General features: G+C 45.5%; 1 protein-coding gene across 2 annotated transcripts; it reads right to left on the bottom strand.

Moving 5' to 3' along the window:
• Positions 1–476: 476 nt before the first annotated feature.
• Positions 477–16285, bottom strand: Prok2 (prokineticin 2). Of its 2 annotated transcripts, XM_048438468.3 has the most exons (4): positions 15571–16285; positions 12182–12307; positions 3680–3742; positions 477–1619 (listed from the first exon to the last, which is right to left on the bottom strand). In XM_048438468.3, exons 1-4 carry the CDS (start codon positions 15661–15663, stop codon positions 1515–1517), a joined length of 387 nt encoding a protein of 128 aa, XP_048294425.1. In that variant the 5' UTR covers positions 15664–16285; the 3' UTR covers positions 477–1514. The 2 variants fall into 2 exon arrangements, with proteins under 2 accessions (XP_048294425.1, XP_048294424.1); XM_048438467.3 differs by lacking the exon at positions 3680–3742 and having other exon boundaries at positions 15571–15869.
• Between the last annotated feature and the right edge of the window lie 6980 nt (positions 16286–23265).

Genomic DNA, 23265 nt, shown 5'->3' with positions numbered 1-23265 from the left:
ACTGGGATCTACTTTGGGGAGCAGGTGGTGGGTGGGCGTGGGCAAACGTGTAGTCACTCCAACTTACGGTTTCAGATGTTGTTTATTTGTGACACAATACGGACTGACAACATTTCGGGGACTGTTCAAGGCCAGAGCACATCGGCACCACTATGTGGTTATAGCCTAGCCCATGCCACGCCATGCATCATGCATACTCCATCAGGTTTTGCAGGGCAAACCTGCGGGTCCATTCCAGCTAACAGTCACTTCTGGGTGTCACTTTTCCCTTCATTCTCCAAAGCCTTCTTGATGGCTGCACATGGTTTATTTATACATTTCTGTGCTACTTTGAAATTCACACAAACACAACTCTCCTGAATGTGAAATTAAAATGCACGCAGTGTTAGGGTGATTTCACCAGCCTTGGGGTGTCTGCCCACTTTAGGATGAGGGCTATATAGAAATCTGCTTGTAATAAAAACTGTTGACAACCGTGACAAAAATAAGGATATAATATCAAAATAAATCAAAGGATATACAGTATTATCATTATTCTGATACAGAATTTTTTTTACATAGAAATATTGATACCAGTACAAATGGCAAGATATCAGGAAATCCATTACAATAGACCTTTGGATTACAAATAAAAGTTTAAATTATAACTTAACACCGATTTTTAAATGATGACTCCTGTCATGCCAGATGAAAATCAATGCTTCCTCCTCAAGTGGCATTCCTTAGAATGTCTCCAACAAGAAGATTTAAAAAAAAAAAAAAAAAAAGATCTTCAAGTAAAAAAAAGAATGAAAAAAAGAAATGTAATATTCCATTAGGGAGAAAACGCCTTTTGCTTAAACAAATCTAGAAAAGCGGACCACATTCCTCCAGTGCCCCATTAAGTTTGTCCTCCCACCAGCTAACCGGCAGAACTGAAAGCCCCTGGGCTGGATGGGTGCCGGAAAAATCCCAGAAGCACTCTCAACTTCTGCGCCCAATGAGCCGCCTGGAGTGTCTGGTTCAAATTGCACCCTCTTGCCACCAAATGAGGACAGAGCTAGCTGTTTAAGCCTCCTTAGTAGGTCTACCAGCAAACCAGGGCTGTAGAGACCCCACTTTAGAACGCTAGGCTAAAGTGAGGACCATCAGAGTCTCTGAAGGGAGGGCACGTCTGTGCACTCGGCAGGATGGGCAGAGGGGGTGCAAAGGACAAAAAAGAAACTTCTGCAACAAAATACCTACTCTGATTCTCCTGTTTGTGAACATGGTTGTTTCTGGCATTCAAAAAATGTCAAGTCATAAACAGGGAAATGAGAAGTCGGTCCAGAATGCTGTGCCCATTATGCGTCTATCCAAAAATCAAAACTCTCCTTCGTAAAGAAAAACAAAAGTCACTTCAAAATGTGACTTGGGAAGTGGAGGAAGTGAGAGCGTTTCTTTCTGGCATATTCTTTGTTTGACACACTCACAAGTGAGACTTGACGGACATTGTGCAGGGGAGGTTCACACTTCAAGTTCCTGCTTCAGAGGGATCACTTCCGGGCCAAACAGATAAACCGGTTGAAAGAGGTCCGTAAACACGCCAAGCCTGGCAGGCAGGGACAAGTATGATGCATTCTCCGCCCCCAAAATGGAACCTACAATAAAAAAGGGAACCGAGTCAAAAAAGTTTGATTTTTCAATTTGCCTGCTTGTTGGTTTATTTAGTGTTTAATATGTATGTATATGTGTGGTGCATACATCTAAGTGTGTGACTTTACCCCTAGCACATGAAGGCCGAGGCCAGAGCCTGCCAATTTATTTTCTTGGGACAGGGCCTCTTACAGATAAGGTTGCTATTTCAACTAGGCTGGCAGGCCAGTGAGGTCCTGGGGTACACCCATCTCTACCCCACTCCCCACCCCCAGTGTTGGGGTCACATGCTTGGCTTTTTATGAGGTTAATGGGGATTTGATCTAGGGTCTTTGGGATTGCAAAACAAGCATTCTTCCCAACTGAGTCATCTGCCCATCACTCTGACAAAAAATAAAAATGAAAATAAATGAAGCCGTTCTGTGGATATCTGGATCCTCATCTACATTACTGAACGCTCGATAGGCAATACACAGCCCCTTGCAATATACATCGTCTTTCCCATCCCTGTCATCAGCATGGGAAGATTTCAAATACAGACTCACACCTGTTTTTCAGAGGAGAGATGGGAGTACACACATAGATGAGAAAACAGCCCAAGTTCCTTCACACATATGGAGCTGAAGGTTTGGCTACAGATGGATCAGAAATACAAAGCCTGTTTGCCTGTTGTATTTTCTCATTTTGGTGCTGTGTGTGTGTGTGTGTGTGTGTGTGTGTACGCACGTGTGTGTGCATGCATGCCTGTCTGTCTGCCTGTGTGTTGTGCATATACACATCTGGGTGGGTATGCATGCAAAATTTATGCAGGATCCATGTGGAGGACAAAGGCGGATGTTGAATATCTTCCTTCCTCAGTCACTTTTCCATTTTGAGACAGGGTCTCTTAATAAAAATGGCACTGGCCAATTTCAGTAGACCAGGTGGCCACTGAGACCCAGGATCCACTTGCCTTTGCCTCCTCAATGCTGGAATTACAGAAGCTCGCCCCCCCGCAGTTGGCTTTTGTACTGAGGTTTTGGGGGATAGAACCCAAGACTTCTTGCTTCTGTGGCAAGCATGTTACTGAATAAGCCGCATACTTATTTGTTTTCTTTTTATAGTGTCTTGCTATATAAGCTCCACAGGAAGGCCTAGGCATGACCACATGTATTCAATGCACAAGGATGAATCCACAGCTAGTCAGGAATATGGGCATCACATTCACCCACAGCCACCAGAGTTAAATCACTGAGGATGTCTAGAGGGGAACCATGAGAAAGGCAAGCTGAATATGAAGAACTTCTGTACCCAGAGGCTCTCCGCCTGACTCTGGAGAAGACCTGCTTCATGGCCAAAGCCACTCCACAGTCCCTGTACATGCCACCATCGGTGCTGGATGGGGGCAGCCCAACTGACAGCTGTCACTCAAAATAGGTATACTTTCCAAAGTTCTAGAATAGAGACAGGAAAACCACCCGACCCTGCAGGTACAGGATTTCTAGCTTGTTTAACACCCTGTCCTGGTTAGGTGGCTCAGTCCTGGAATGGCAGCACTCAGGATGCTGAAAAGGAGAATCATGAATTGGAGAATAGCCTGGGGGGAGACCCTGGAGAAAAAGGAGAGAGAGAGAGAGAGAGAGAGAGAGAGAGAGAGAGAGAGAGAGAAGAAGGAGGAGGAGGAGGAGGAGGAGGAGGAGGAGGAGGAGGAGGAGGAGGAGGAAGGGAAGGAAGGAGAGAGAGAGAGAGAGATTGGCAGAGAAGGTAAACCCTGTTTCCAGCTTCAAATGTTTCCTTAGCTGTCATTCTGTGTACTTCTGGTCTATCCTATCAAAAGAAGCCACCCACACCAATTACACAGATGTTTTCAGGATATATTTCTTTATAGATTTTTTTTAAAAGGCAAAAGGCTGTCTTCAGACAGTGGCAGAACCATTCCGATCTTACTCCTGGGCTGATCTGAGAGGGCAAACCCAATGCTCATGTACAAAGCAAAAGCCAAGAGTCCTGGATGTATTCCTGGGTGAGGCCTCTCTCTCTCTCTCTCTCTCTCTCTCTCTCTCTCTCTCTCTCTCATTCTTCTTACCTCCTTTTTCTTTTTTCTTCTCTTCGCCCTTCTTCTTTCCTGCCTTCCATTTGCAACATGGCGCTGGATGGGTCAGGGAGATGACTGACATCAATAAACACGAAGGGAAATGAGAGAAGCAACAGAGGGCAGGGCTTGTGGTATGCTCACCAGGCAGAGTAAGGCACACAGCCAGGCTCCCCAGGGACCTTTTGATTTTATGATGAGTGCTTATTTCCAAGGTGCTAAACGTAGCATCTCTACACAGCCACAGCCACGCTGCCCATAGGGCTCAGGCAGATGGTGTGTTCAGAATAGTTCTACCACTGTGTGAGTCAAGGCTGCGGGGCTAAGGCAGAGGTGGGGGGGTGGCGCTGCCACCCAGAACACATCCAACAGCTGGGTACAGCTGGGCTAGCTTTAGACAGTAACAACTGGGCAGTGTGGGATGTGACCACCAATGACCTTTGCAGTCCATTCTGACGCTGAGATTTTTAATGCAAGACTTCTCCAAGCCAAGCCTTAGCAAACAATATGGACCAGTGGCTCTCAGTTACCAGGGATGATTCTGTCCATACAGCAATACCCAGTCAGTTACGTCTGACACAACTGGAATTGGGGTAGGCGAGTGTGCGTGCGTGTGTGTGCAGGTGATAGAAATGTTGCTAAGTTCCTAAACATTCAGGATAGCCCTCTCAGTAAACAGTGAGCTAGCTCAAGATGTACATACACAGTACTGAAGCTGATAACTAGCAGCCAGCATCCATGTTCAAGGAACTGTGCTTGTCCCATACAAGTGTAAAATCATCATCCCATCCCAGGGTTATACACAGGACCCAACAAGCATGTTTCAAGTTGGTATGTTACCTGCTATCCCATCTCCAGTCCCTATTCTAGGTACTGAAGGCTACAACAATGGACCAGAAGGGAAAGGTCTTTTGCAGGAACATCAATCCAGACCTGCTTCCATGAGCTTCAGGATTCCTCATCCTGGTGCTTGCCTTTTCTCTCACCAACCAAGACCCAATCTGCGTTTCTCCTTCTAAGCATCACTCCCAAGCAGTTCGAGCTCACAGCAATTTTCTCTCCCCCTTTCCATTTGGAAGTCTCTCGTGGTGAACAGCACGAGTCCTGAAACCATCCAGTCGGCATGGTTCTCCTGCTTCTCCCTGGGCCCATTCACTTCTAGGTTCAGAAGTCAGAAAACAAATCAATCCATGGGGTATCCATGGGGTGACGAAACCTTTACATCGATCCACATTCTAACCACTAGTCCCAAACCCGGTGGCTTGCTTCAGAATCAGCGCAACACCAGCTTCTTACAGTCCACAATTCCAAACAGTAAATTCTAAACTCGCCAACACAGAGCATGCTTCTTACGTGCTTGTGGTACTTTTAAAGGGAAAACTGAAGCATAGACCTATAAAATCCTACAGGGGACTGAGGCAGGAGGATGGTGGGTTCGAGACCAGCTTGGACCACATAGTGAGACCCTCTCTCAAAGTAAAAAAAGTAAATGTGGAGCTGAGTATATAGCTCAGTGGTGGAGTGCTTGCCTAAGGGGTGAGATCCTGCCTTCAATCTCCAGTAACACACACACATGCACACACATGCATGCACACTTGGGGCGGGGGTAGGAAGTTAAAAAGAGAAGGAAGGAGGGAGGGAGGGAGGGAGGGAGGAAGGGAGGGAGGGGCATGACTCTGTAGCGATGGAACTGCTTTCTGTCCTGACTATTGCTGAATTGGCCTCCAGTTTTGCAAGATGCCACCATCTGGAGGAACTAGGTATAGGGTGAAGGTTGAGAACCCTGAGGTAAACTACAGTATGTTCTGTCTGGGGACACTGTCCACTGAGCCTACAGCCACAGTTCTGATGCTGCTCCAAGAAGTCCCTGCACCAGTGACTCTCAATGCCCACAGTAGGAAGAATGAGGAAATCACACATTATGTTCTCTCTAACCATCTTTTACTAAACCGCTAAGTCACGTGGGTTATCTTTCAGTCTTCCCAAGAATGCTAAACATAAGTGTGAAAAGAGCATATCCTTAAGTTACAGTGACAGTGTTTAGCCATACACTGGGTTTAAAACGGGAATCACTAATAAAGTTTGACATCTTCAAAAACTTTTGTAGCAAGACTCAAATTGTATTTTTTTTTCTTTCAGTAAGGGGTAATTGTACAGTCCAAGTTTTAAAGTGAAATTTAAAAAAAAAAATTGTAGCTGGGTGTGGTGATGCACATCTGTACCGTAATCTCAGTATTCAGGAGGTAGAAGGTTACAAATTCTACATAGTGAGAGGCTGTTGAAACAAGAAAGAGAAATAGAAGAAGGAAGAGAGAGGGAGAAGAAAAGAAAAGGAAAGGAAGAAAAATTTGTTTAAATACGTATTTAAAACTGGGGAAATGGATCAGTCGGATAAGTGCAAGCATGAGGACTGATGAGTTCTCATCCAAGCATCCACATGAAAGCCAGGCACAGGGTGGCCCTGAAGTCCTGATGCTGAAGAGCTGGAGACAGCCGGACGACGGGCAAACACACACCAGTCAGTCTACCGAAACCATGAGCCCCAGATGCAATGAAAGACCTTGTCTCAAAAAGTGAGGTGTAAATTTAATGAGGAAGACAACATGGACCCCTGTCCTCAACATGTGCACACACACACACACACACACACACACACACACACACACACATACACACGCACACGCACACACACACACCCCTGTGCAAACATAATAGAGACATGCATACAAACTGGATTGGAGCTGGGTATGTAGCTCAGCGGGAAAACACTTGCATGGCGTGGGCAAGGGCTCTATGTCCCGCTCTAGTGCAAACAAACCAGAGAGTGGAACAAACAAAGATGCGATCGGAACACTTTTTTAAATTAATAAATTAAAAAAAAATAAAACCGTAAAAAATTCAAGTATCAATTATATTCATCAAATAGTATAGAAAACCTGGCATAAAAGTCTTCCTTTAAATTATGGAAACCACAATCTAGTTAAAACCACAGTGTAAACTATTAATAGACATTAAAATAGTGTGATTCTTTTTTTTTAAAATAGTGTGATTTTTATAACTATTTTCTAAAGACATGATTTCATGAGTCACTCAACGTCCTAAAAAATGAATACCACTTAAAACATTATTCCCCATGAAATGTGCTTTCTCCAGGTAAACTAATGTCTTGGATTCTTTGCTTCCTTGTTTCTTTGGCTTCTGGTGGTGCTTGGGACTGAACCCAGGTCCTTGATTACGCGAGGTACTCACTCTAACCCCGAGCTACTGCCCTAGAGACTCACTCCCTGACCCAGGCTGGCCTTGAACTTGGATTCCACTTGCCTCAGGGTCCCAAGTGATGAGATGATAGCCGTCTGCAATCAAGTCCCACTCTTTTATTTCACTTTGAATTATCAAATATAAAATAAAAAACCTCTCAACTTTAAAAATGACAGTTAACGCCAACTCTAAGTCCACAAGTCGATGGTCGTGCTCGAGACAGAGCGAGGGGCAGACCCCAGAACCGCCTGGCTTCACCTGCCCTTCCACTTCTCAGCTACCGCTCTAGCCCTTCAAAAGTCAGCTTTGGGGGCTGCTGACTATGCCACCCTGAAGTAGGAGAAAAAATTTTCCATGAAGGATTTGTATTTTTACAGTTTTCTAGGAAACCATCGCTGGCCTCGAGTAGAATGAGAACTGTGCCGCAGTGCTCATCGGGGCAAATCTATGAAAGCATTCTCCTTTACTTCCCTTGGGGAGAATGTAGTTGAGAACATTCTAGAACTACATTTTTCTAGACTATGTTAACTTTATCTTCACCAAGATGATCAACTTCAGCACTGACCCTGAAAATAGGTCATCAAAATGACCTTTAAAATTTTCCAGGATAGGAGAAAAGGCTATAGAATGTCATAAAATCTGAGTTCTAGAAATGTATTTCATGTAGATATCTCAGACATGACATGAAATCTTGTTTTTGAGCACTTCTGCCGGCTTATCACTTAGTTTTATTATAAAATCGTAGTCATTTAGAAGTTTTTTTTATTTGACCTGTGAAGACTAACTGCAGGGCTGTAAGCAGGGGTGTGTGAGAAGACAGACTCACTCCTTTTCAGAACTGGCATTACAGCAAATTAAATCATGGAAACAAAACTCAGTTGCTTTTTAAATATCAAAAATAGCAAAAGAGTCCCTGCCTCAGCCCTGCCCTGCCCCGCCCACTTGGACACTAGCTAGCCTCCTCCTAAGTTTAGCTGTGCCTCATTGGGGTCTTGTGAGGGAGAACCTTGGTGGAAGAGGAGCCTTGGAAATGATTATAAGAATAAGCAAATTCGTGCCTCAGATCAGTCAAAATCCAGGACGGAGACCTCCCAAGACATACTTTCAAGAGAAAGCCACTAAGGAGGCTGTCACATGAAGTCACAAAAGATTTCTATCCCGGAAGATAAGCCGTTTTCAACAGACATATGAGATTAATGAAAAAAACACAGGCAGTCAAGTGAGTTAAGGAAGGCCAACATAGGATCTGGAGGAGAACTGACAGGCGTCAACGGAGGAAACAAGGCACTCCATGGGTCAGATATGGAAGCATTACTTGACAGCCTTAGTAACGTTAGATCAAGCAGAAGAAAAAATAATAGAGGTTAACGACAGACCATTTGATCTGACACTAACAATCCAAATATATATCCAAATATATGTATGTATACATATGTGTATATATAATATGTATATACATCCAAATACACACATATAATATAAATAATGTATGTGTGTGTGTGTGTGTGTGTGTGTGTGAGAGAGAGAGAGAGAGAGAGAGAGAGAGAGAGAGAGAGAGAGAGAGAGAGAAATGCAGAGGGGAGGGAGACAAGGAGAGAGAGAATATGCAAAAGCTTTGGGATACCCTTAAAAATCAACTATTCAGATCATTGGCACATGATCTGGGGCCATTGAAAACCTCTTCAGTAAAATAACAGCAGAAAACTCCCCAAATTTTGGGAAAGACAGGACATTCAGGTACAAGGAGCATTTAGAACCCTAAACACAGACAACTACAGAAGTATGCCACCGTGACATAGCATAGCTAAGTTGTTAGAAGTATAGGACAACACAGCCCCAGAGAAGCTAGGTAACAAGGAGAACCCTAAGAGAGACAAACATGGATTCCCAGGGAAGGGGAATTAGACAAGATCTCCTGAGTAAAGTGGGAGCATGGGGTAGGGGAGAAGGGAGGGCGGAAAGGGAGGATGAAGGGGGAGAAAAGAAAGGGGAGGTAACTGGAAGGCCGAGATACACAAAGAGGAAGAGCAAGGAAAGAGATACCTTGATTGAGGGAGCCATTATGGGGCTAGTGAGAAACGTGGCACTAGGGAATTTCCCAGGAATCCACAAGGATGACCCCAGCTAAGACCCTAAGCAATAGTGGAAAGGGTGCCTGAACTGACCTTCTCCTGTAATCAGATTGATGACTACCTTAATTGTCACCATAGAACCTTCATCAATCAACTGGCAGAAGCAGATGCAGAGGTCCATATCCAGGGGAGCACTGGGCTGAGCTCCCAGAGTCCGGTCATAGAGAGGGAGGAGCAATAATATGAGCAAAGGGGTCGAGACCATGATGAGAACACCCACAGAAAACTGACCCGAGCTAGTAGGAGCTCACTGGGTTCAGACTGGAAGCAGGGTGGGGGGAGACCTTCATAGAACCAAACTAGGCCCTCTGAATGCAGGTGACAGTTGTGTGGCTTGGGAAGTCTGCGGGGCCGCTGACAGTGGGACCAGGCTTTATTCCTAGTGCATGAATTTGCTTTTTGGAGCCCATTCTCTATGGAGGAATACCTTGCTCAGCCAAGATACTGGGGGATGGAGTGGCGGGGTGGGGGAGGTGTCTTGGTCCTGCCTCAAAGTGATGTGCCAGACTTTGTTGACTTCCCATGGGAGGCCTTACCCTCTCTGAGGAGTGAATGGGGGTGGGGCAGGAGGAGGGGAAGGAGTGGGAACCAGGATTACTCTGTTGATTGGCCTACAGAATGAAGCTGGTTGTGGTGGTTTGACTGAGAATGAACCCTGTAGGTTCAAGCATTTGAATACTCTTTCTATGGTTTAAGCTCTGAGCTCTCAGCTGTTCCTGCTGCCCTGCCTCTGCTCTGCAATCATGAACTCTAACCCTCTGAACCTGTAACCAACCCCAATGAAATGCTTTCTTTTCTTTTGATTTTTGAATTTGGGGTGTTTGTTCTGCCTTGTTTTTCTAGTCAGGGTTTTTCTGTGTAGCCTTTGCTGTCCGAGTAAGCCAGGCTGTCCTCAACTTCGAGATCCTCCTGCCTCTGCCTCCCAAGTACTGGGATCAGAGGTGCGTGCCACTGCCACCTTGCTTATGCTTTCTTAAACACACACACACACACACACACACACACACACACACACACACATGGCAGGACCTGGGGAGATGGCTCAGAGTATGAACTGCTTGCCAAGCAAGCACAAAGACCTGAGTTCAGATCTTCACCATTTTGGAAAAAAGCCAGGCACTGAGTGAGTAAGACACTCAGCAGCAATGTCTGGCATCCATAGGCAAACACAGAACCATGTGCACACACATGTACATGTGTATACACATAAGGCACAAAGCACAAACCTGGACTATTAGCACTTATCCTGGTGGGCATCTTGCCTCTGCCATTTGGTTTTTAGTTAGTAAAAAATGCTCAAATGACCACGACTGATTTCCCTCGGGTAGAGGAATGGAGTAATCTTTGTCAGAGAGACGGAAAGAAGGCTTGCTCTATGTTTGCTCCAGGATAGTCTGTGTGACCTCAATTGGGCTTAATGCTGTGTAGAGTGCATGGAAAAGACAAATGTGCAGCAGAGGTGCGAGATACTGGGTAAGAACGACATACTCAACAGTTTGTATAGACTAAATGACAGTAAAGTAGTTACTGTCGACACCAAAAGGTTACTTTGTATTTTTTTCAGGTATGCTTTCTATACATGGTTCTCAGAGCAGAAAAACAACAGGAAGCTACTTAGGGACAATGGCTTCAGTACACAAGAGAGGACTTGCTAGGTAGTAAGGAAGAAAAAGGATCCAGTACGGAAAGCAACTGAGCCAGCCTCACTTGCTCTGGGAAGCCTGGTGTTAAGACCCATGACTGACGGTAAATGCCCAGGAATAAAAGGTGTGTGTCATGTTTAAAAAATGAGTGAAATCTTGCAGGGTCAAACCACAGGAAGAATGGCTCAAATGCAACAGGAAGCATTTCACAAGGCAGCCAACCACAGCACAGCTGGCCTTGAGTACAATCTTCAGACAGGCTCCACGGCAACCAAATTCTGGGGTCCTCACACTGAGCTGCACCTCAGCGACAGGCTACCAAAGTTATCTAGGGCAGTTGGAATCACAGAGAAGACGGTGGTGTCTATAATAGCTTCAAACCCAAAGATGTATGGGGGAAAAAAGAAGACAGAATTCTGTTTGATTTGAAAATATGCTACATTTTCTTTAAAGAAGTATAGAATCTTCTTCCAGGAAGCCACCTGCCCTGGACCGTTGCCTCTGGACTAGATTTGCCTGATGGGAACAATGAGGATGAAGAGAGATAGCAGGAAGGGGCTGCCACTTGTCAACCTTAACACTTGTCTGACACTAAACTGTGTTTAAATTTTTTCTCCATGTGATAGACAAGGACACAGTTCTACTCACTGTCTGGTCACCTTCCATCTCCCCTACCTACGTCCTGATGTTGTAGAAACCCACTGGCTCTCCAGTTGGAGAATCTGCTATTCCTAGGCACATAGTCTCAAAGCTCTATCCGACTTGACCCTGAAGGCCTGTGACCTCGCCTTTCAGGGTCCATACCCTTTCCAAAGTTCTTTAGGTTACCATGACATTGAGCTGCTCTGCAATCATGTTAGAAAATTAAATGTCCCAAATCTCCAAAGTTATTAAAATCTTATAGGTATAGAATACGAAGTTTTAACTGGGCACTGTGGTATATACATGCCTATAAGCTCCATACTTGGAAGAAAGAGAATCAGGAGTTCAAGGCCAGCCTAGACTACATGAGAAGCTGTCTCAAAAACCAACAAAATAGAACTTGTAAGATATAAGTGTAAGTGAGTTAGTTATTGGTGATGGTCTCAAAATGAAACACAACAAACAAAGCCCGCAAAGTTGACTGACTCCTTCTCCATCAGCTGGTTGAGCACTGAGTCTTTTCAAGAACTCTTCACTTTGATTTTACCAACTATGTCCCAGTAAAATTTCTACTTTGTTCCTTATAAACCTAAGCACGTCCACATGTTAGGAATTAAGTTGATGGGTTACTTTTCATGTCAGGAGAGCAATGGTATAGAAATGATAATTGGGATGTAAGGGGAAAAAAGGGAGAAATGGGTGCCTCCCCTACCCCCGTACTGTCCTGTGACTTCCAATTTCAAGTGTACTACCCAAGACTTCCATCGCCTGGGCCTTGCTCAGCGGGAAGGTAGACCAGAAGTCCCAGTGCAGACACTAACTTTCCGAGTCAGGGGGTGGCAGCTGTCTCCCACTTGGCCCATGGGTGTGCAGATCCTTATGCTCTTAACCCAGATACTGACAGCGCAGCACATGCCTCCTCCACACTGCGAGTCTTTGTCGCAAGCCTGAAACGAAAGAAACCAACAGATAAATATAGAGAGCGGGGAAGGCTCAGGCTCGGGAATTCTAAAATTAGCGGCGAAAATCCCCTTTAAATATCCAAATGCCCAGCCAGTGAAGTACTTGCAACACACACATGAGGACGCGAGTTCAATCCTTAGAACCTACCAGAGAAGACAGACATGGTGGCTTGCGCTTGCAATCCCAGCTCTGGGAAGAGGGAGCAGGCTAATCCTTGGGGCATGGTGGTCAACCAGTTTAGCCAAATCGGGGGCATTCTAAGCCATGTGAGGAACTATGTTTCAAAAAAATAAGGTGGCTAGCACCTGAGGACAGTGTCTGTACTTAATGTCTGGCTTCTACACACATGCCCATACATGTGTGTGTGTGAACACCTCACTCAACATGTATACCTACACACACATAAAAGTATCCCAATGCAGTAATTTTTAATAAACCAGAACCATAAGCTCCATTTGCTTGTATACACCTACAGTCACATTGATCAGAATGTTTCCCTGAACTAAAGAGCTCCGGTAAATATGAAAGCCAGGATTAAGAAGCAAGGAGAACGGGAGGGGGAACAACACTTCAATTCTCTTCTGGTGCTTTATGGCTGAACTTAAAGAATGTGCTTATGCTAGCCCTGCACTATACACAGCCATTTGGAACTGCACAAATCAAATCGCAAGATTTTATGACTATAAACTGCTGAATATATGAGGCCTAGTTTTAAAAAAGAAAGGAACATGGTCTCCAAATCTGGCACAAACCACTGCAGACCTGTAGAAGCACCGGCGCAACATTTAGAACTGCTCGTTTTCCCTTTCAAATATTTGCCCTGCGCTTTGTGAGACTGGGTGCTTCTTGCCTGGGTACCCTGATTTTCACCATTTCCTCTTTCAAAATAAGAACTCTTCAAGGGAGGGAAGGGACAGACCAAGACTTTTGCCCCATTCCAATAGTCGTTCAAGCGAATGACATGCAGAAAGGAACTGACTGCTTAGAATCAGCAGATGTGTACATCAGAAACTCAGTTGAACTAGGCACAAAAGTCCTTTAGGTGAGACAGGCACAGGACAACAGGGGCAATGGGCAGCAGTAATCTCTCAAAGTACACACCCAGCATGCATAAACTACAAGTGCATACAGCCAAAGAATCAGTGTGGAGGACTTCCCGTGTGGCAGTGGAGAAATGGAGTCCAAATTTATTTGCATGAAAATGTATCCTAAGAGCTATGGCTCCTTCTTAGAGACAACAACAACAAAGTGATACTTTGTTTCAGCAGCGGCTAGCATTCTGTTGTTCAAAGTAAGTAGTGGCTTATTTAACTTTGGGTGACTTTTCCTCTTTTATTATAGGATGATGTTTATACATCCTCACCTTCTGATTCTTGTCTGGACACCAGAAATCATGCACATATGACCATCATAGTCCTTAAGTGTTAGATCTACTCAACAATCTTCTGCACTATGGTTTTACTACATCTATATGAAGATATCAAGCTCAAAGACTGTGTGCGTGTGTGTGTGTATGTGTAGTAAAAGACTCTAAATTCTGAAACCCCAACAGCTCTTTTTCTAAGACCATAAAAAAAAATCTAGAAAATTCTTTTAAAATTCAATCAATCTCTTAGATGCTTATCACCCTGTATACATTTTCTCTAAAGAAATCACTGACTTTTTCATCTGAATCCACATGGTTTCTGTCAGGGGGACCCAACTAACGTTCTATTGCCGTGTTGCTTTAGAGAAGTTTTTCCAATACTCTTTTCATAACATTGAATTAACAACAAAAAAACAGGAGTCCACATGACGGTACCGCCCCCATCCCTGAACCCCACCAGCATGTAAACATGAAATGAGATAAAATTTCATTTCATAACCAAAAGCTTCAGTTGGAAATTTACAGAGAATTGCCTAAGTTTATATCTTTTTAATTAGACAGCTGTTTCCTGGTACCCTTTATTCTCCTTAACCCATTGCGGAGCCATGCAAGCAGTGTCCTGTGAATAGAACCGGGCAACACTTGCAGTACCCAGGAACCTGGGGGCTTAGAGGATTAGGAAACCCTTAGAATGAACCAGCAGGGGAAGGAGGGAAAAACCCACCCAATCATGTTTCCATTCGCATGTGTTACAAAGACACCGTAGAGACTTTTGTTCACACACACACCAACTGGCTACTGATGAAGTTTTAGAAATGGTTTTAAGAATCTCAGCTCTAATAAATAACACAAGGCATAAAATCAAATATCTACGGGGCATAGCTCAATGCTGCCATAGCCCCAGAGCTTTCAGAATGCAATCCGTACACTGAGAAACACAGAGAACACCCATCTTCCTTTATTCAACATGATGACCCTTCTCTTAAACGACATGTTATTTTATTACCTGTACGTCATCGTTCCAAACACATCTATATTAAAATCAAATATGTTCTTAGATATTAAAATTGATTTAAATAAATATGCTAACAACTTTTCTTTTTCTTTAATGAGTGAAACAGCAGCCAGAGGTCTGCTGGGCTATTAAAACAGACTTCTGAAATGGGCTATTAAGACAGACTTCTGAAATGTGTTGTGAACTCTCTCTTCAGATAGACAAAGAGAAAACTCAAGAGTCAAGAGAGCTGAAGGAATGGGCCCTTTCTAAACGTGATGAAGACACTCTCTAGTGACAGCTTGCTCCAGGAGGGACGTACCATGAATCAAACTTGACAATTTATCTAAGAGGAACTTCATGACGAAGAAGGGGGAAAAATAAAGAATGACTTAAAAATAAAAGAGCAGCTGCCTGGCAATCCAGTAAAAGAGCCCACAGTTGCTTTCCAAAGCTCACACATGGCCGCGACCCAAGGTACTTCACAGGGTAAGGCCCACCCCGGAGCTGTGGAATTTGAGGTGCATGTCTTGCTCTTTTGCAATTTAAAGAAAGGCGGTCAGATTTGGGGGGTTGAGGATTTCCAAACCCTGGAAAAGAACTTTCTCACAGTGGGGGTGGGGTGGGGGAGAAACTTCTTGGCGCTGCTAAATAGAACAGCAGACCAAACCCAAGGTGCGGGAAGGAGAGGTGAGGAAGGCGCTGCTAAGGCAGTTTGATTCCTTAGTGCGCCTGTCTGTCCCCTACTTTAGGAGCAAGACACGTTCCCAAGTGGCCAAAGGGAAATCCAGGAGAATGTCACACCGGGCACACCCTACCCGGTGCCTACACACTCCGGGCCTGGTGTCCCGGGGCGATCCGGCGCGACAGGTGCGCGGGCAGCTTACCCCGGTGATGACCGCGGCATCCCCGGCGGGTGACTTGAGCAGCGGCAGCAGCAGCAGGAGTAGCAGTAGCGGGGCACAGCGCGGGCCCCCCATGGCGTCCCGGGTACACGGTGGCGGTTGGGGCGCGCGATCGGGGACGTTGGGGACGCGTGGCCGGTCTGCTCTGCCGAGCCGCGAGCCTGGCGGCAGTTATAAAGGCGAGCCCCGCGGTGACTCACGCCCGGCAGCACGCGGGGGGCACGGCGCGGGCACACACCCCGCGCCCCACGCGCACACGCGCACGTGCCCCCGCGCCCCATGGGCACAGGCGCCACGCGGGCAGAGCCCCCCGCGGGGCGCCGCAGCCTTCGCCACCCTTCCTGTTGCTTTTGTAGTCTCTGAAACCCTCCTCCTTCGCTGTCCTGCTTTCCAGAGCTCCACGTGCTCAGCCCCCACACTCTCAGAGCACATCATTTGCTATACAGATGTGCAGAGGGTGCCCACGACGTGCCGGGCGCGGAGGACGCAACTGCCCTGTATTTGTACGCTTTTGTTCAGCATGCCTTTAGTGAGCGCTCTGAGTGTACCAGGTACTGCCACCGACTCTGAACTGTGGTGGCATAACTTAGAAATGACAGACAACAAACAAAAACACAAAGCGGGAAGCGTGGAAGAACTCTTCCACGTAGAGTGGAAGAACAAAGCACCAAGCACACCCCAAATCCACATCCCTTGCAAAGTGGAGGGCCTTGGCTGCCCCTCCAGCTGAGGGAGCCTCATTTACTTTTTTGAAATGACTTCCCCTGGTGCCCACATCTGTTCCTGACCCTCTCCGCCCTGATTTCCCTCACGTGCGTGCGTTCCCTCCCCTCTGCAGCTTCCAGCCAGCTTCAGGCAGAACAGGATGCTGCCAAGGGGAAAAAGAGAACTCCCAATGTGTTCTGCCAGCCTGAGGCCCTGGGAAGGCAGCTCGCTACCACTTCTCTTCTCCAGCTCAGGAAACACCAGATCTTATACGTGATGCCTTGGTTCAGGTCAATAACTGCTGTGTGTCTGCTGGATTCTACACTCCACGAGGCAAGAGACAACTTTGCCCTCTGAGTACCTAATGTGGCTCCAATAATCTCATTTTACTTGCTTCTAAAGGATGATCAAACTGACTTGTTCTAGCCAGGCAGTGGTGGTACATGCCTATAATCCCAGTATTCTGGAGGCAGAGGCAGGCGAATCTCTGTGAGTTCAAGGTCAGTCTGGTAGACCTAGGAAGTTCCAGGACAGCCAGGACTATTGCACGGAGGAAACTCTGTCTCAAAATAACAAAATAAATAGACTTGTTCTGAGGGGGGGGGCTCTCACTTTACTCCTAGAATACTTGGGACCTCAGATTTTCCCGTGTCTCTTAGGACCACAGACCGCTGAAAGGCAGATGGACCTTTTCAGCCTCTTTAATCAATACAGTAAGGAGAGCTGGGCCAGTTACTTTCAGACTGTGGGCTCCCCCATGCCAAAGCATTCAGACGAAATGTAGAGGGGGAGAAAAAATGAACAAAGGGCCAGGGAATTATTTGAATGTTAAACAGCTGGGTATTTCAAACCCCAGACCTTGGCTGAGTTTTAAAGCCTTTTTGTATCCATGTTTTCAAGTTCAAGAAGCATCCTGGGACCGAAAACACAAACGGGATCAAACTGATTTTTAACTTTGAGAAAACTGTTAAAAAAGTGGATCCACAGTAAAATAAATGGAAACAGTAGCAAGTGACAGGCTGGCGGAAAGTTTCCTTTTCCAGTCACCATGCCAACCAAGGCATGGGAGTGCAGCCCGGGAAAGGGGGGAATGTAAAAACCAGTCAACATGGACTTCAACATTCCTGCCACTTTTTTTTTTTTAATGACCGGGTTCATATTTGTTACTTTTGAATGCCAACTGGGTATTCCCTACTTCTCCAAGCATAACCAGGCCATGTCTACACAGGGAAGTGCTAGCCTTCCATTGTGACTGGCTTCTTACAGGGCTGTTTGTGAAAACCGTCTTCTAAGACTGTTAAATCAAGGTTGGAAATGCTTCAAAATACACTTGGTTTGGGGCTCTTGTTTTCCTGTGCTGAGGTTGGAACCAAGGGTATGGACACCATGGGCAAGCACTCTACTACTAGGCTACACCCTGAATCTCTTTGGAGACCTTTTAACGGTTTTAATACTTTAGAGAAGAAATGAAAACTCTTCAACACAACTTCTTTGGACTAGCAGGCAAGTGATCACATCAAGTCTGATTACAATTCTTTAAAAAGAAAAGATGCAGTGATGGAGCAACAAAAAAACTGAAGTTCTATCTCGTTACTGCAACCTCAACCTGTTATGATCAGTCACATGGTCAAGTTCGCCAGGAACGACTGCTGGATGAGGTCCAAAACTTGGGGGTTCAGCATGTAGATTGGCAGCCTTGCAGGCCACCACTACTTAGCTGATTTGACAGTGTGATACAACAGTGTCCAAAGACCTCCATGTTTGAGAGTTGGGGTGTCCTGGATTGGAGTCTTAGCAACCAGACTGCCCTATGACCCCTTAAAGTCTGTTTTGTTTCCTATGAAATGAGTATAAGATACCAGCTTCCTGGGGTCTGACTGTCATGGGGCTCAAAGGGAACACCTGTAAAGTGCTCTGCACTGAGTCTGGGATAGATTGGGGGGCATGCAAAGGGAACTTCTCGTTAAATCTGACAGTGTGTTCTCTGATAGGTTCACTGAACACTGATACTGCTGTTTTCTGACATGCCCACTTAATTAGACCACATATACTTGCTGCTAGGAGCCCACTTTCCTGAAAACCCTTCTTGCATTAGCCAGCACTTGAAAACTGAGTAACAGCAGTTACACAGCAACAGGAGTACATCTCGTGCGCAGGGACAGAGACGGGTTACAAGTCAATGGCGCACAGTGCAGATGCACCTAATCTATATGGACCATGAATGCCATCAGCAAAAGCCGAGAGGGAAAGAGACCTGGGGCAGGGCTTCACCTGCTGTTTCCTCCAAGAATATGGGACTGAACTGAGATGGCCCCAGAGAAGTATACTGCCTTACAGCTGCCACACATCTGATCTACAACAGTCACTCTGGGACCTCAGCTTTATTTGAGCTGGTTTATGATTTCCAATCTAGGGTCACACTAAATATCACCTAGAAAGTTATGTTGAAATTCTAGACGCAGGTACCTGTGGCTTTATTTGGAAGTAGGATCTTTGCAGATACAATCAACCAAACTTGAAGTCATATTAGATGAGAATGTGTCCAAAATCCAAGGATTGATACCTTTGTAAAAAAAAAAAAAGAAGAAGAAGAAAGTGTGTGTGTGTGTGTGTGTGTGTGTGCGCGCACGCATGTGTGCGTATTTGTGTATGTGCGGGTTCGTGCACACACAGCATATGTATCAGGTGGCTTCTATGTTTTGTCTGGGACAGGGTCGGTCACTAGACTGGAACTTTTCCACATAGGTCCGGTTAGCTGGTCTGTGAGCCTCAAGGACTCTGACTGTCTCAGCCTCCCATTTCACCACTGCTGGGATTGCAGACTCATCGCCACACCTGGCTTTTATATGGGTTCTGGAAACTGACCTCGGGATATCATGCTTGAGATGAAGTCACTTTGCTGACCAAGCTATCTCCCTGACTTCTGTGATAGGAGTGAGATACTGGGTACAGAGACTGATGTGACCCATCTGTCAGCCCCTCCTCCCCGATAGCTAGCCTCCAGAACCCAGAAGAGTCGGGAAGAGAGCATCTTCACAGAAGACCCTGCCAACACCTTGGTTTTGAACTTCTAACCTCCAGAACTGCAAGAAAATAACTTCTGATGTATGAGGCTATTTTCTGCTCCCTTCTCCCAGCACCTCTGGGAAACTAACCGGGTGGGTGGGGCAGGATGGTTGCACAGCACCTTGCTTCTGCCTCTGCCTGGAACTCAAGGCTGACGGCGTGGTGACTAACACAGGTCACGCGACAGTTCACCTTGCTGAGGACAAGCAGTACCCATGTGGTTTGTGCTGAGATCCAGCAGGTTCTATAAGAAAGGGGCAATTGGTGGCGTGGACCCGTTAATGAGTTCAGTGCACTTTGACTGAGCCTAGAAATTCCTACTACAAAGAATAAGGGGTTTCTGTGTACTTTTTTTTTTTTCTTGTTCAGTCCTTCAAGTGACACGGTGTGGAAGAGAACAAACGTGCAAGCTGGGAGCGTTTGGTTTGAAGCAGGTAGTAAACGGCCACTCGCTCACTCCCTCGACAGGTACTTATGAAGCACAGACTGTAGAGCCCCGACTAGAGAGCACTTGGCGGCTCAGTACATCATTTGCTGACCAGATTACTAGGAATGTGGAGAAGAGTGTGACGGATGACTGAGAGTATCAGCCCATCTCCTGGCGGGAGAGAAGTGCAGAAACCTTGCTGGTAGTCAGGAGGAGGAGGCGCAGGCATGTAGTGAGTAGGAAGGAGGGAGGAAACTCAAGACTCAGTGTGTGAACAGGCTGACAGGAGGGAGGCTGGCACTCACATGGGTGTGGGCAAAGGCAGGCAGACAGACAGGGTGAGGGGAGCCGCTGTGCTAAAAACAGAAACCGCTAACCAGTGGTTTGTCGGACTTTAAAAAATTCCCATTCCATATAACGTCGCCACAATGACTAAGATTTAGGTAGGAACTTAGAAAACTGTGATCGATTGTCTGTTTTTTGGTGTTGTTGTCTGTCTGTGTTTTTGTTTGGTTTTGTTTTGGGGTTTGTTTTTTTTAAGTTTTACCAGGACCCAGCTATGCCTGTTTCTGCATTGCCTGTGGCTTCTTTTTATTGAGTGCTTGGGAGACCACATGATCTGAAAAGCCAAATAATATCCTCTCTCCTGCCGAGAGAAAGCTTGCTAACCTCTGGTTTGTCGTTTGTGCAGAGGGGCGTGCTGCAGATGCGCATGTGTGTGCCTGTGTACATGGAGGCCAGGGGGCAACCTCAGCTGTCATTCTTCAGGCTCCTGCCACCTTGTTCTGTGGGACAGGGTCTGTCACTAGGCCTGGGATTCACCAAGTAAGCTAGGCTGGTTGGCCAGTGGGCCCCAGAGAGCCGCCTGTCTCTGCCTCCAGTGCTGGGGTGATACGTGCACACAACCCACCAGTCTGCCTTTATTTTAAGTGGGTTCTAGGGAGCAACCTCAGCTACTTGTGCTTGTGACTGAGCTATTTCCCCAGCTCTGCTGACTCTAGATTTATGTGGTAAGGAAGAGCCTGGGGGCTGCAGGGGCGGCTCGTCCATTAAAGGCTAGGCTCACAATCAAAAACACAAAAAACGAAAGAGCCTCAAGTTTCTGCACTGCCTCTTACTGCAATTCTGTCACCATCTCCTTTGCTGAATCTCATGTGGGATGTACTTTGGAGGCCCCAGCTCATTTGTATAATCCATATTCTTTGTGACATTTTGGATACTGCCCAAATATTCTGTCTTACTGCTTGATGTCTTGCATATTCACCTTTCTATAACTGATTTCAATGACCCGGCACACAGTGGGTACTTAATATTGATGGAGTTTGAAAAGAAAGATCAAGAACCATATGCCCTATTCTCCATCTTGAACTGAAAGCCTCAGGCATTTTCTCCACCACTGAAGAAGAGAACTTCCAGAGTCTTCTTCACATGGCTGTGTTGTCAAAAGTGATTCTGGCTTTGTTAAGGACTTACTTTGTGTGTGTCTTTTTCTTACGACTTATTATGATAGCAGAATAGGTGGGCCTGGTAATTTCATCACTGGGTTTTATTTGTCTTTGTGTAAATGACTTTTCATTTAGATCCATTCCAGAAAGAAAGATGGGTGTTCTCCTTTCTGCTTTGCCTTCGTCCTTTATTGAGAAACTATTCCACACGGCACAAATACCATCTTGTCAAACCCACAATACCATCCCGCTATCTTTCTAAAAGAATCACCGCATTTTAAATGTGACACGAGAAAGGAATGGCTTTTATAATTCTAAATAAGATGTCTATTTTAATCTAGTTCAATGCTGACGATTTTCTCTTTATTTTAAAAAAAATAAATCACCAAGATTCAATTTGAAAGCCAATTGTCTCCGGAGCACTAAAAATCATTTGTTCCATTCAAGTGGTAATGTACAGTAAAGATTATCTATTTTTAAATAGTTGAAATATTAATCCAGGAGAATGAGCTCTCTTACAACAATTAGTACACAATGACTTTGAGATAATATGAAGGGTCACCCAGGAACACTCGCTTCTAAAGGATGTAGGTGTACTCATAATAATAACGCTGACTCTTCTCTGCCGGGGTTTTTTTTTAATGCTATTGAAGATGGGCCTAAAGGCAAAAGCCTATGTATCATGTGCTGTAGTCGTCATTCAAAGGAAGAGATCATTATGCAAATATGTGGCATATTTGGTAACTTTCCAGATGGAAAAAGGAGTCTCACATAAGGAAGGGATTTTCTTAAGATTAAAAACCATGTCTAGGTAATTACTTTATCATCCTTTATCACGGGTCAGCATGAACTAGTTATCACACCGAAATAAACCTCGTCTAGCGATTTTTAAAGTCGGAAAGGACCTGGAAGAGTAAGGACAGGAAATAATAGGCACAGAACTTCAGAGCCAGCTGTGGTGGTTCCTGTCTCTAATCCCAGCACTCAGGAGGCTGAGGGGGAAGGCTTGCCAGGGGACTGGGCTACAGAGTAAAACCCTGTCTCAGGTTTTTTTTTCTTCTTTTCTATTCTTTTTTTCCAGGACACAAAACAAGTGTAGTATTTTCATTTCTAAAGTACAACGCTGTCTTCTATGTTTTGCATACATTAAGTACTTAGTAAATTTCAGTACGTCTTCTACAACACCCCAGGGACCCTCTGGGTGAAGCTCTTGAGTGCCTGTTACAGAAGAATAAAGTGGAATTTGGAAGGATCAACCATGCCCTCTTGAGCCGGGGGAACTGCTAAGGAAAGCAGCTAGATCGAAACCTAGCGTGCTCTGATGTCAAGCATCTATTCCAGCTTCTCCTCAAGTTTATAGCAGCGCCAGAGAGCCGTGGGTGGCCAACAACTAGAAGGGAGAAACAGCAGCGTGGTGTGGGCGTTCCATACACTCCTCCTTCAAAGTTGTCTCCACAATTTTAGAGCCATTTGCTCACTTTCTAGACGTTTCTGAGCCTCCACATGTGACTTGCATGGGGCTTCAGAGCCCTGGGCAAGGATCCACGGCCACCCCACTTTCATGGTGCCCTAGAGCAACCTTTGCTGTATCTGTTGTTGAAGAGAGTTAATAGATTCCATTACAACAGCTGGGGATGGAGGAGTAGGGAGACGGGGAGGAGGCTAGAGACCCGTTGATTGGGGTATTACAGTTTTCCCTGCTGGGTGGGTGGGGAACCAGTGTTAAGCATGGGGTTCACAGTCTTCCCCGGAGTCCATGAGATGCCCCACATCCAGCTCAGTATCTACTGGCTATAGTCAAGGGTTATTTAAAATGGACTCAATGTCCATCTGGTTTGTCGATGGATCTTTTATGCATCCAGTTTGTGGAAACCAATAGATTTCAGATTTTTATGTTTCTAGTGGGATGTGTAAATTTTTATAAGAATTTTATTCAAGCCAGGTGGCGCATGCCTTTAATCCCAGCACTTGAGAGGCAGAGGCGGGCAAATCTCTGAGAGTTCAAGGCCACCCTGGTCTACAGAGCGAGTTCCA

Source organism: Myodes glareolus, chromosome 3 (genome assembly GCF_982192425.1).
Source record: "Myodes glareolus chromosome 3, mMyoGla1.1, whole genome shotgun sequence".
NCBI classification, from domain to species: domain Eukaryota; kingdom Metazoa; phylum Chordata; class Mammalia; order Rodentia; family Cricetidae; genus Myodes; species Myodes glareolus.
Note: the sequence above shows the minus strand (reverse complement) of the source record. Positions and strands in the feature narration are given on the sequence as shown.